The sequence below is a fragment of the Petaurus breviceps genome, unplaced genomic scaffold (genome assembly GCF_028583685.1).
Source record: "Petaurus breviceps papuanus isolate PSGF00001 unplaced genomic scaffold, PetGlider_PUasm1.0 99, whole genome shotgun sequence".
Classification (NCBI taxonomy): Eukaryota; Metazoa; Chordata; class Mammalia; order Diprotodontia; family Petauridae; genus Petaurus; species Petaurus breviceps.
Genome location: NW_027187465.1, coordinates 20,065,594 through 20,078,895, shown reverse-complemented (window position 1 = coordinate 20,078,895; position 13,302 = coordinate 20,065,594). Strand labels below are relative to the sequence as shown.

At 39.9% G+C, this 13,302-nt stretch overlaps 1 protein-coding gene across 1 annotated transcript; it reads left to right on the top strand.

Annotated features, from left to right (window-relative positions):
* Positions 1-233: 233 nt before the first annotated feature.
* Positions 234-12,430, top strand: OAS1 (2'-5'-oligoadenylate synthetase 1). Its single transcript, XM_069081402.1, has 5 exons — positions 234-263; positions 1,661-1,973; positions 3,480-3,661; positions 8,471-8,709; positions 11,498-12,430. Exons 1-5 carry the CDS (start codon positions 234-236, stop codon positions 11,676-11,678), a joined length of 945 nt encoding a protein of 314 aa, XP_068937503.1. The 3' UTR covers positions 11,679-12,430.
* The last annotated feature ends 872 nt before the right edge of the window (positions 12,431-13,302 follow it).

Genomic DNA, 13,302 nt, shown 5'->3' with positions numbered 1-13,302 from the left:
TCATTCTCATTTCTCTTCCCAACTTTTCCTCCACTTCTTTTACTTGATATTCAAAATCCTTCTTGAGCTCCTCCATGGCATGTAGCCAATTCATATTTTTCTTGTAAGCTTTTGATCCAGGAGTTCTGACTTCATTGTCTTCTTCCTGTTCCATCTTTTGATCCTTTTTGTCCCCCAAAAAGGATTCTATGGCCTATTTGTCCTTCCTCTGCTTGCTCATATTACCAGCCAATATGGTATTGACTTTTGAGCTCTTTGCCACAGTAGAACTCTGCTTCCATATTGCATAGAGCTATGTCCCAAATCACTGAAGTTTTTGCCACTCCTGGAGCTATTAGAAGGGTGCTCTCTCTGCAGCCCCTGCAAGCTCTGGCACACTGGCCACACACCAGCAAGAGTGATTACCCTCTGAATGGTTGCTTGGTCTCCCTACAATATTCAGGCCAGGAACTCTGGAGGCAGCCACACAGTAGCAGCTGCAGCCACCATGCCTTTGCCACTTCTTACCCTGGGGGCAGAGGCTGGACCACACTGTTCCATCCACCACTGTTCCAAATGAGTTCTCCACTGACCTTTTACTTTCTCTTTGGTGTTTATGGATTGAGAATTCTGGAAACTGCCACAGCTGCTTCTCATTCACTCTCCTGAAGTCTGATCTGGCTATTGCTGGTTGGGCCACCCTGGAGCCAGAGGCACATGGCTCACATAGTAATGTGCTTGGCTCCCAGCCCAGTGCAATAGACCCTTCCTGCCTTGGCTTGCCAGGCTGCCTTCAGCAGGAGATTTGTTTCTCTCTGTCACTTTGTGGGTTCTGTAGCTCTAACATTTGTTTAGAGTAATTTTTTTACATGTATTGGAGGTGGTGGGAGCCAGAACCACACAGATATCCTGTTTTTACTCGGCCACCTTGGCTCCACCCCCAAATACATTTTTTGTATTTGTATCCCCCAAGGTTAGCACAGTGACTACACATAGTTGTTTTAATTTGCATTTTAAAAATCAATCAACAAGCATTTATATGCACCTACTATGTATTTGCAATCAATTATACTAGGCTCTGGGAGGCATAGACACAAATGAAATAATCTCTAATCAAAAGGAACTTATATTCTAATTGGAGAGACAAGTATATATTAAAAATACATGGCACAAAAATAAAGTTAATAAATGTACACATGTCCATATATACAAAATCACAAAGTGACAGGTAGTTTGGGAAGGAAGACACTACCAGTTGGAAGGATTCTTCATGCAGAAGATGGTGCCCTGCACATAGGGGCTGGAGAACCAACCCAGAATTACAGGGGGTGCTAAGGAAACTAATTGGACCTTAGGTCACATGGAGAGAGGCACAGTGTCCATAACCACAACAAAGATAGTCCCTCTAGAATTTTTCCTAGTGAAGTCATATTTGGACCATTAGGCCACATCTGACCATGTGTCACATATATTATAGGATGGGATTCTTGTGCAGGTATGGGGTGAACTGGAGGAGCTCTAAGGTCACAGGTCAGTTTTAGATTCTGATCTAAAGAGAACTTACCTTTCAATGGTTTAATGAGGTCCAGAGATATTAAAAGACTTTTCTGAGGTCACAAAGGAAGAAGATTCAACTCAGAATCATGAGGAAAGATGATCTACCACTTTTCTTTCCCATTAGGGTGGATCCACTGCCAAGGGTACAGACCTGAAAAGCTTCTCTGACTCTGGCTGGAACCTGTATCCAAGAGGCTCTGACGCAGACTTGGTTGTCTCCATCATCTCCTTCCAAAACTACAGTGATCAAATTGCCAATAGATCCACTATCATCAAAGAAATTCAGAAGCAGCTAGAAGCCTGTGAACTGAACAATTTTGAAATAGAGTTTGAGGTCACAAAATGGAAGAACCCACAAGTACTCAGCTTTACCCTGAAATCCAAACTTCTTAATAGGTGCCAAGAATTTGATTTGCTGCCAGCCTTTGATGCCTTAGGTGAGACTTCCCTGGCCTTGGCTTCTAAGACAGAAGGATAGGAGATAGGGAGGGAGGGGAGAGAGAGAGAGAGAGAGAGAGAGAGAGAGAGAGAGAGAGAGAGAGAGAGAGAGAAATGCTATCAATACTATGCTCTCATTTAAGCATAAAGAAGTCAAGATAGTACTTACAAAGTATCTTGACTAATGGTACCATCATATTTGGGATTGTAATAAACTGTGGGAATTAATATACATCATTTGGAATAATGGTTGCTAATTCCATTATTTCTTTTTAATTGTCTTCCCCTTAATAAAAATTTTCTTTAATAACCGTGTCCTCTTAAGAGATTCTAGAGTTCTTCCAGAGTTCCCTTAGGAGACTTTGATGCAGTATGTCCTAGGATACCATGCTTGGGTTTTCCAGTTTTACCAGGTTTTACCTTTAACTTTACTTTACTCTTCCCTCCCCTTGCCTTCCCTTCCCTTGCCTTCCCTCCCTTCCCCTCCCTTCCTCTCCCCTCCCTTCCCTTCTCTTCCCTTTCCTTCCCTTCCTTCTATTTCTTGGTATCAGCTCCCATGAGTTTAACTATGATCTCCCAAGGAGTTCACAGTCTAAGAAGAGGGATGATATGCAAATAACTGTGTAAAAACATGATATATACAGGATAAATTTGAGATAATCAAGAGAGAAAAAGTGCTAGCATTAAACAGAATCAGGAAAACCTTCTTGCAGAAGTTGAGATTTTAACTGAGATTTGAAAGAAGTCAAGTAAGCTAAGAGGCAGCAATGAGGAGGGAGAGAATTCCAGATATAGGAGAAAGTCACTTAGGAGAGAAAGTGTCTTATTCAAGGAATAGCAAGAAGGCCATTGTCACTGGATTACGCAGTATATGTGGGGATAATGGGTTGTTATTAATAACAGCATCTATATTTGCATAGTCCTCCATTAAAGGCTACTCCACTAAAGCTTCAGTATGGTCTGGAGATAGCCCTCTATTCTAGAGTGCCAGCAGAATGTAAGCCCTGACAGTTCCAAACAAGCTGGAAAGCCCTTCATTGTGTGCTAAACACCTGTGATGCACAAATCAGTCCAGTTAGACCCGGAGAAGCCTGAGCCCACATGGGCCATGGGACACTGAATTTTTCAGATGCAACAACTTTCAAACACCACCTACTAAACTGTATAGGGATTACACTCTCCATCATTGGAGGAGATATTCACATTAATGAAATCACTGCTCCCTAAAGTATATTTACATGGACTTTATACTTTTCAAATTACTTTCCTATACATTCTTCCATAATATACAAGGAAGACATTACATCTAATTCTCGGTGATTCTACTCCATTACTAAACATAGTACACATTCTCATCTTGCAGAGCATCTTAAAGCTAAGAGTAAGTGTATGGCTTTGACAGCTTGTGCTAGTCCTGATTCAAAGTCAATAGTTCTAGAATGTTATGTAGAAGTACTTTGAAAACAATACATTACATTTGGTTATTATCATTTTTGCCATGATAGGTCCACGGGTTTCAAAATCTAAACCAGACCCTAAGATTTATATTGATCTCATCAAATCAACTGAAAGCAACAATGGGGATGAATTCTACACCTGTTTCACAGACCTGCAGAGAGACTTCATCAGACCTCGTCCCACCAAGCTTAAGAGTCTTATCCGCCTGATGAAGTACTGGTACAACCAGGTAAATTTCTTAAAATAGCCTTCCTAGTTTTCAGATTAATCATGGTACCAGTGAGATTCAGAATTTGCTGTTGTTGCATTTACAGATTGTGTTTACAATTTGCAAAGGACTCTCCTCACAGCACCTTCGTGGGGGCAGGTAATGCAAACATTGTGACCTCCATTTTATAAATAAGGACACTGAGGGTCATGGATGTGACCTACAGCTTGTATCAGAGGTCAGTTCAAACTCAGATATACTGGGTCCAAGTCTATCAGTATTTCCACTTCAGCACAGGGACCTGTTCATAGGGCACACCCAGGTGCTGAGCCACAAGCTCTTTTCAACATGTGGCTGTAGGGAGAGAACAAAGCAGTCACTTTGGGGGTGCTCAGGTTCCTGTGCCCCATATTTTCATATTCCCAAGCATCTCTAAAGATTCCCTAGCAGGAGCAACTAGGTGGCACAATGAATAGAGCACTGACCCTGGAGTCAGGAGGACTTGAATTCAAATCTGGCCTCAGACGCTTACTCAAATCTGGCCTCAGACACTTACTAGCTGTGTGACCTTGGACAAGTCATTAACCCCAACTGCCCTGCCTTCCCCCCTACAAAAATAAAAAGACATAAAGGCTCCCTAGCTCCAACCCTAATGATGTAAGGCACAGCTAAAAGTTAGTGGTACCACTCTCCTGCCACCTAATTGATTTCAATGAACATTTATCAGGCACCTACTATGTGGAAAGTCTTGTGTTACAAATAAGATGGTCTTTGAGCTCAAGATGATTAGGTTCTACTGACAGGGATGGTGGTGGAGGGATACAATGTGAACACGATATGTTGTTTACAGGAGACACAGTTGAAACAGAAACACACAGAGATAACTAAAATAAGGGGTTAAAGAAGAATCTATTATGATTTAGCTTAAGTTTTCAAAATGGCAGGTATAAATACTGGCCCTAGAGTCTGGAGAACCTGAATTCAAATCCATTTACTAACTGTGTGACCCTGGACAAGTCACTTAGCCCCAATTGTGTCCTCTCTCCCTTCAAAAAAGGCAGGTTTAACAATAATTATCTCAGACAGAACAAAAGCAAAAACCAACCTAATTAAGAGATAATCAGGAAACTACATTTTTCTTTTTTTAAAAAGTGCCATAAATAATGAATGAATATCAATACTGATCATATATACAACAAATAGTATAACAGTAAAATTAATGAAGGAAAATTTAAATGGTTAAAAGAGAAAATAGACAGTAAATCTATACTAGTAGAGAACTCAATTTATTCCCCATCAGACCTAGATGAATCTAGCCATGAAATAAACAAGAAAGGCATTAAGGACATGAATAGAATATTAGGAAAATTAATTATGGTAGAGGTCTAGAAAATATTTAATGGAAATCAAAAAGGGCATACCTATTTCACAGCTATGCATGGCACTTTCAAAAAAAACTGACCATATATTAGAGCATAAAACCTTCAAAAACAAATATAGAAAAGAAGAAAAATTAAATCCATCCTTTTCAGACCATAGTGCAATGAAGATTACATTCAATAAAGGGTGTTTAAAACATAGAATAAAAATTTATAGGAAACTATATAATCGAATCCTAAAGAACAAATATAGGAGCAATCAATAATTCCATTAAGGATAATGACAATAATGAAACAACATACCAAAATTTGTGGGGTTCAGTCAAAACAATACTGAGGAAATGTTATATCTTGCAACCTGTACATCAATAAAAAGAGAAAGAACAGATAAATGACTTGGGATGCAACTAAAAAGCAACTAGAAAAAGAAAAAAATTAAAATTCTCATTTAAACACTAAAATATAAATCCTAAAAATCAAAGGAGAATAATAAAATTGAAAGTTAAAAAAATCATTAAACTTACAAATAAAACTAGGAACTGTTTTCATGGGAAGAAAAACTAGATACATAAACCATGGGCTAATTTGATTTATAAAAAGAAAGAAGTCAAGTCACCCAGATATGTACAAAAATTTCCACATACCTATTTACCTTGCCATCTCCTCAATCTGTAATTTTTTTCCTTTTTCTTTTCTTTCTTTTTTTTTTTGGAGGAGGGAAGGCAGGGGAACTGGGGTTAAGTGACTTGCCCAAGGTCACACAGCTAGTAAGTGTTAAGTGTCTGAGGCTGGATTTGAACTCAGGTCCTCCTGACTCCAGGGCTGGTACTCTATTCACTGCACCACCTAGCTGCCCCCGATCCATACTTCTTAATCCCTCCCTAGCCATTTCACTGCTAAACTCCTGGGAAAAGTCTTTTGTATAAATGCTTGCCTAATCACTTCTCAGTCCATTGGAATCAGACTTCTAATACCATTATTTTACTGAAAATATTCTTGAAGGTCACCACTGACCATTTATTGGTGAAACCACCATCCTTTTCTTGCCCCTCATCCACCCTTGACATTTTCTGGTCTTCTGCACTACTGACAAGCCCCTCTTCTTGTATACTCTTCCCTGCATAGGCCTCTATGATACTGTTCTCTCCTGATTTTCCTCCAATCTGCCCAGTCTATCCTTCTTAATCTCCTTTGATCATTCACCATCCCCCTCCTGTCCCCTAAATGTGTGTGATTGTCCATTGCTGTCCTACACCCTCTCCTCTTCTTTACTCTACAGGTTCAATGATCACTTCTCTGCAAATGACTCTTACCTAAACATCAATCAACTAGATGCTTCACCAGAACCTCAAACTCAATACATCCCAAAGTGAATTTATCATCTCCCCCATCTCCACATCAGCATCTCTGTCTGTTTCTGTTGATGACCCCATTATCTTCCCAACCACCCAGACTTCACAGCTCAGAATTAACCACCTTTGATTTTTCCCTCTCCTTCAAACATTTCCATGAAATTTCTCCAATCTATTCCCTTCTCTATTCACACAGCCACTATGCTCATTTAGGGGGATGCCCATCAATTGGGGAATGGCTAAACAAGTTATGGCATATGAATGTAATGGAATACTATTGTGCCATAAGAAATGAAGATCAGATGGACTTCATTGCTACCTGGAGAGGCTTATATGAACTGATGCTGAGTGAGAAGAGCAGAACCAGGAGAAATATGTACGCAATCACAGATATAACATATGTGTGATGACCAACTTTGATAGACCGGACTCTTCTCAGAAATGCAGGGCTATAAGTAAACTCCAAAAGACTCATGATGGAGAGAGATGTCTACATTCAGAGAAAGAATCAGAAAGGACAGAGTTTGAATGTAGATTGAAGCAAACTACCTGCTCTCTTTCTTTTTCTTGTTTGGTTTGGTTTCCTCTTTCCCATTGTTCATTCCATCCCATACAATCCTTCTTTATAACTTGACCAATGTCTAAGGTGAAAGTATCTGCAGATCCTATACCTGATTGTATACCACCATTATTGGGGGGGGGGGTAAGGGGAGAAAACTTGAAACTCAAAGAACTGGGAAACTGAATCTTGTAAACTCAAAGTAAGTGAACAAATTAATAAAGACCCCAAAAAAGAACCAAAAAAAGACATAAATTTCTTCTCTTTCTACTGAAGATTCACCTTAATCTGATTCCAATCTGGTTTAGTAGTCTAAGTGTACTTTATTCTTCTTGCACTCTTCCTGTAAAACTAGCATTTGGGCTGGTCTTAAAGGAAGCCAGGAATTATAAAAGGCACAGGGTAGAAGGGAAAACATTCCACTACTCTCTCTATAAATATAGCTACAAATAATTATCTGTTGATAATTACACATATTTAGTTAATGTGGAGGCTTTTCTAGAAGAAAGTTAGGAAGAAATATGAGAGTCAGCACATTGTAGTGTTAGTTTTCCCCAAGAGATTAGCAATAGTGTACTCAGCTGATTCTCAGATGTTTTTGTTAGAAAGAAGATCCGTCTGCCTTGCAATTGGGGAATGGCTGAATAAGTTGTGGTATATGAGAATAATGGAATACTATTGTGCTATAAAGATGAGCAGGTAGATTTCAGAAAAACCTGGAAAGACCTACACTAACTGATGCTGAAAGAAATGAGCAGAACCAGGAGAATATTGAATACAGTAACAGCAACAGTGTGATGATCAGCTATGATTGACTTAGCTCTTCTCAGCAATACAACAATCCAAGACAATTCCAAAAGACTCATGATGGAAAATGCTATCCACATCCAGAGAAAGAATTATGGAGTCTGAATGCAGATCAAAGCATACTGTTTTCCTTTTCCTGTCTTCTCTTCATGTTTTTTTTCCTTATGTTATGTTTCTTCTTTCACAACAACACTAATATGGAAATATGTTTTACATGACTGCACATGTATAACCAATATCAGATTGCTTGCTGTCTTGGGGAGGGTGATTGAAAGGAGAAAAATTTGGAACTCAAAATCTTTAAAAAAACAAATGTTGAAAATTGTCTCTACATGTAATTGGAAAAAATAAATTCTTTTGAATTTTAAAAAAGAAAAAATATCCAGTATACAATCACCTTTTTCCTAGAGATCTCTCCATTCTACTCAATATGAGAAAACTTCCCCATTTCCAGCTGCTGTAGGCCCTCAAGAGCACCCAAATATCTGTTTCTTTTCTTATTCTACCCCCAGGAGCAACACGTCTGTACTTCCTGTTAGAACCTGAAGCACACATTTCTCAAGGAGGAGAGAAGGCAATGATCCCTCAGTGCTGGGTCCTGTGGTCTAGTATATCTGTTGGCCTTCTGTACCCTCATCCTGACAGCCATGGTTTGGGCTGCTATGTGGCAATGATAGGATTGAATGAATTTTATTTCCTTTATATTGTTTCTATTTTCTATCTTGGCTTTCAGTGTTACAGGAAACTGAGGAAGAAAGGGTCCCTCCCTCCGAAGTATGCCCTGGAACTTCTGACAGTCTATGCCTGGGAGCAAGGTAATGGGATGACAGATTTTGACACAGCTGAAGGCTTCCTGACAGTCTTGAAATTAATTACGCAGTACCAAAAGCTCTGTGTCTACTGGACAGTCAACTATGATTTTCAGGATGAAATCATCAGGAATTTCCTATTGAAACAGCTCAAGAAACCCAGGTACTCATTGTAAATGAATGCATTCCTCTTCCCTGACCCCTAAACCCAATGTCAGTGATTCAGAACTCCAAGCTCTTTGACGTGATGGCATCCCACTTGAGGTTTTAATAAAAAAAAAAAACAAGAGTGGCCCAGAAAGGGAAAAGTCAATACCACTTCATAAAGGGAGAACCCAATAGTATTGCATATGGGTTATACAGGATAATGTCAGCATGGTGATGATCAAGGAAGCTAGACAGATAAGGGGGACCCTGGATATTCTCTGCTGTTCTTTCCAGGCCAGAAATAACCCAAAGTTTAGATTCAGAAGAGACCTAAGGGACTTCAGGACACAAAGAGGAAAGCTGAAGGCCTGTCTTCTAAGACCCAGCATTTTCATAGACCTACAAAATAAATTTGGATTAACCTCTTTAGCCTATATTTCTACCATTCCCTTCACCAGAGTGAAAGGAAACAGAGTAGGGCAAGAAGGGAATTAAAAGGAGAAAAGGAAGTGGGAGAGACAAAGAAAAACCAGCCAATGGTTTCCCACTCAAATGTCAAATAGAGCAACAATAACATATTTCATTTTGATTTATCTAAATTTTGTTAACATGTATTAATAATATTTTATTCGTTTTTATTTCATTAATATTCTTTTGATAGAAATATGTAATTCTCATCTTATTTTCAAACCCTTTCAACTTGTCCATTTCTAAGGCATTCCTTTCCTTCCAGCCTCCCAGGGTCATAATCTCAGCACTATCATGGACTCCTCTCCCTCGCCACACACATCTAATCTATTGCTGTTTCTTTCTCCACAAGATCTCTCACATCCAATTCCTCCTCTGTCCTCACACAACCACCACCTTAACAGTCATTGCCTTTCACCTAGATTATTGCACAAGCCTCCAAATTGGTCTCCCTGACAGTGAGTCTTTATCTTCTCCAGTCCATTCTCCATACTGCTACTGGGGTGATTTTTCCTGAGTCCAGATTGGACTACGTCACTCTCAAGTCAACTCACTCAACTTCAGTTACTTCCTATTATCTCTAGTATCAAATAGAAACTCCTCTGTTTAGCTTTTAAAGACCTTCACAAAGTGGCCCCAAACTATCTTTCCAACCTTGTTGAACATTCTTCCCTTTCTCACCCTCTGATATCTAGCCAAACTGGTCTTCTCTCCATTCCTCACACCCAACGCTCAAGTCTTCCCTCTCTGCCTTCATACTGACTATTCTCTATATGTGTGAAATGCACTCTCGCCTAATGTCCACATCAAAAAATTCCTCTCTTCCTTGAATAAAATACTCCAACACTACCTTCTTCATGATCCCTCTAGCTGCTGACACCCTCCCTCTCCAACAATTTTATACTTAACTACTTTGGATTGATTTGCATTGCAGTCACTGAGAAGCATTTATTAGGGTTTATTATGGAGGAGACATTGAGAATACAAATACAAGTAGAAAGACAATCTCTACCCTCAAAGATAGGGAAAGGGGGGCAGAGATAGAGGAAGGAAAAAGTGACAGAAGGAAATGGTAGGGAGATAGGGGAAGGATAGAAGGGGAGAGAGAGAAGAGAAGGAGAAAGAGAGAGAGAGAGAGAGAGAGAGAGAGAGAGAGAGAGAGAGAGACACAGAGAGAGAGAGAGAGAGAGAGAGAGAGAGAGAGAGAGAGAGAGAGAGAGAGAGACAGAGACAGAGACAGAGAGAGAGAGAGAGAGAGGGAGAGGGGGAGGGAGAGAGGGAGAGAGAATAAGGCACATGCTAGAGAAAGTCCAGATTACTGCAGAAATAAGACCTAACTTGGGTGTCCCCCTCAAATGGAGATTCTGGGAGGAAATATCTAAGTTGAGGATGAGGTTACAGGGTACTTCCAAGTGTGAATTCCAGGACTAGAGTTGGACTTTGGGATGGTAGAGAACGTCTGGAGTGTAGCTTGGAGAGGATTGATTTGTCTTTATGTCTATTCTGGACATGCTTGTGTATGTCCTCATTGTAATCTAATCTCCCAGTGAGTAGGGATCATTTCATTAATTTTATTTGGATCCTCAACACCCAGCACAGTGGAACTTAATGATTCATTGTGCGATCCTCTACTTCTTTGTTGACCTTTCGAACTAGACCACTGCTGCTTCCTAACTGACTCAATTCTCTTCCTATTCCAGTCTATTCTTCACCCAGATGTCTTCACACATTCATTTTCCTAAAGCACACATCTCACCATGCCATTTCTGTACTCAATAAATTCTAATGTCCCCCTGTTAGCTTTAGGATTAAAAACTGACTTCTTTCTTTGGCATTTAAAGTCCTTTACAACCTGACTTGAACCTATATTTCCAGCCTTACTTTACATTCTCCCTTTCATGCATGCTATAGTTCATCAAAACTGGCTGTGATTTTACTGTTCTTCATACATCCCTCACCACCTCCCACCTCTGTGGCTTTACCCTTGCAGTTCCCCCTACCTGGAATGACATCCCTTCTTACCTCCATCTCTCAGAAACCCAAGTTTCCTTCAAGATTCAGATCAAATGTCAACTTTCACATAAAGTCTTTTCTAGGCAACCTCCACTCCTAGCTGCAAGTACTTACTCCCCAAAGTTACCCTATATTTTATTCATATACATTTTGTACATACCTATATATGTAAATATTGTCTCCCTCCAATAAATTATAAGTTCCTGGAGGGCAAGGATTCTTCCATTCTGTTTTTATGTAAGTATAGAAAACATATCATAGTCCCTGGCACATAGTGGGTACTTTATAAATGATTGCTGTTGATTATTTAATTGGCTATTTAGGCCTGTGATCCTGGATCCAGCTGACCCTACTACAGATGTTGGTGGAGGAAACTGTTGGTGCTGGCACCTCTTGGCCCATGAAGCTGAAATCTGGTCATCTTCTCTCTGCTTCAAGACAGGGATCTTTGATGCTGTAGAGCCCTGGCCAGTGCTGGTGAGAACTTCTGCAGTGCTGGGGTAGTGCCTTAGTAATCCTAGTGACAGCACATATTGAGATATCACCACCAGGTTTGCAATGCTCTTTATATACCCAATAACACAATCCAGGCAGGAAAGGCCTGAGGGTATGATTATTACCTCCGTTTTTACAGATGGAGAAAACAGAGGCCAAGAGAAGTAGAATAACTTGCTCATGGTGACTGAACAAGTATGTGTCAAAGACAGATTAGAATTCATGTCTCTCCTGACACCATATCTAGGGCTTTTTCCACTATACTACACTTGTCTTTGACCAGAGGTTTGTTTGTCATTCAAAACCCTTCATCATCTGGTTCCCTCCTCCCCTTCCACTCTTCCCACATTTTCCTCCCCATTGAGTACACTTCCATCCAGTGACACTGGCCTTCTGACTGTTCCATGAACAAGACACTCCATCTCTCACCTCCAGCATTCCCTCTGGCTGCCCCTCTACCACATGCCTGGAATGCTCTTGCTCCTTATCTCCACCTGCTGACCTCCTTGGCTTCCTTTAATTCCCAGCTAAACCTCCTACAGGAAGCCTTTCCCAGCCCCTCTTAACTCCAGGGCCTTCCCTCTGTTAATGATTTCCCATTTATCCTGGATACAACTCACTTTGTATAAATTTGTTTGCATATTGTCTTCCTTGTTAGATTGTAAGCTCTTTGAGGGCAGGATCTGTCTTTTGCCTCTTTTTTATCCCCAGTACTTAGTACAGTGCTGGGCACAGTGCTTAATAAATGTTTTTTTTTTTAATTGAGTTGACTTCTGTTAAACATGACCTTCAAGAACTCCCCACATTTTAGCAACTGATCTCCCCAAAATCATTCCTTTTTAGGATATAATTTCCATCCTTCTCAAGGAAGACCTATTTATTTAACCAGTTACTCAAATGAAACCCTATAAACATCCACAAGCCAATTTTCTGACCCCATGAAACTCCTTTTTCTGGTGGTCTTGGAAAATCTCTACTCCTTATAAATAATCGTGTTTACCTGAAATAAAATTTACCTTATTGTAACATGCAAAGTGCCTTAAATCTATAATCAAGAGGACCTGTATTTGAAACCTGGTTGGTTTAACCTTTAGCAAGTCTCTAGACCTCAATTTTCCTCATCTGTAAAATGAGGGGGTAAGACTGGGTAGAAGACATCTGACGTCCCTTTCAGTTGTAAATCTATCATCCTAATTCTAAGACTAAGGATCTGCTTCTTTTCATACAGTGCAGACTCCAGGAAGCAGTGGACTTGGACTTTCTCCCATTATCAAACCAACATTCAGTTGTACAAATGGAGCTTTCTTCATACCTTAGAGCTAAAGCCACCTCAAAAATGATCTGATGCAACCTAGCACCTGTCCCACACCACTTACTTTTCAAAAAATATCTAAAGATATTTGTTCAAACCAAATGGACTCATCTTCAGTCCTCATTCTCACTATATAGTTTGTGACATTGTTCAACAATCTACTTTTCAAAATTCTCCTCCCTTAGTGACTTTCCTTATTCTCCATCGATTTCTCTTATTATTAATGTCACCTTTACAGACCTTCTTCTTCCTGCCGTACTGGTAAGGATCTCCCTCAAGACTCCACCCTTCATTCTTCTTGTCTTCATTCTCTACACTCAA

What these genes read in the sequence shown, in the direction of transcription:
- OAS1 (XM_069081402.1), top strand. Translation starts at nt 234, where the DNA reads ATGGTATTGACTTTTGAGCTCTTTGCCACA. An exon ending in CTTTTGAGCTCTTTGCCACA is followed by an intron (nt 264 to 1,660) that starts GTAGAACTCTGC and finishes CTTTCCCATTAG; the next exon opens with GGTGGATCCACTGCCAAGGG. An exon ending in TGAAGTACTGGTACAACCAG is followed by an intron (nt 3,662 to 8,470) that starts GTAAATTTCTTA and finishes CTTGGCTTTCAG; the next exon opens with TGTTACAGGAAACTGAGGAA.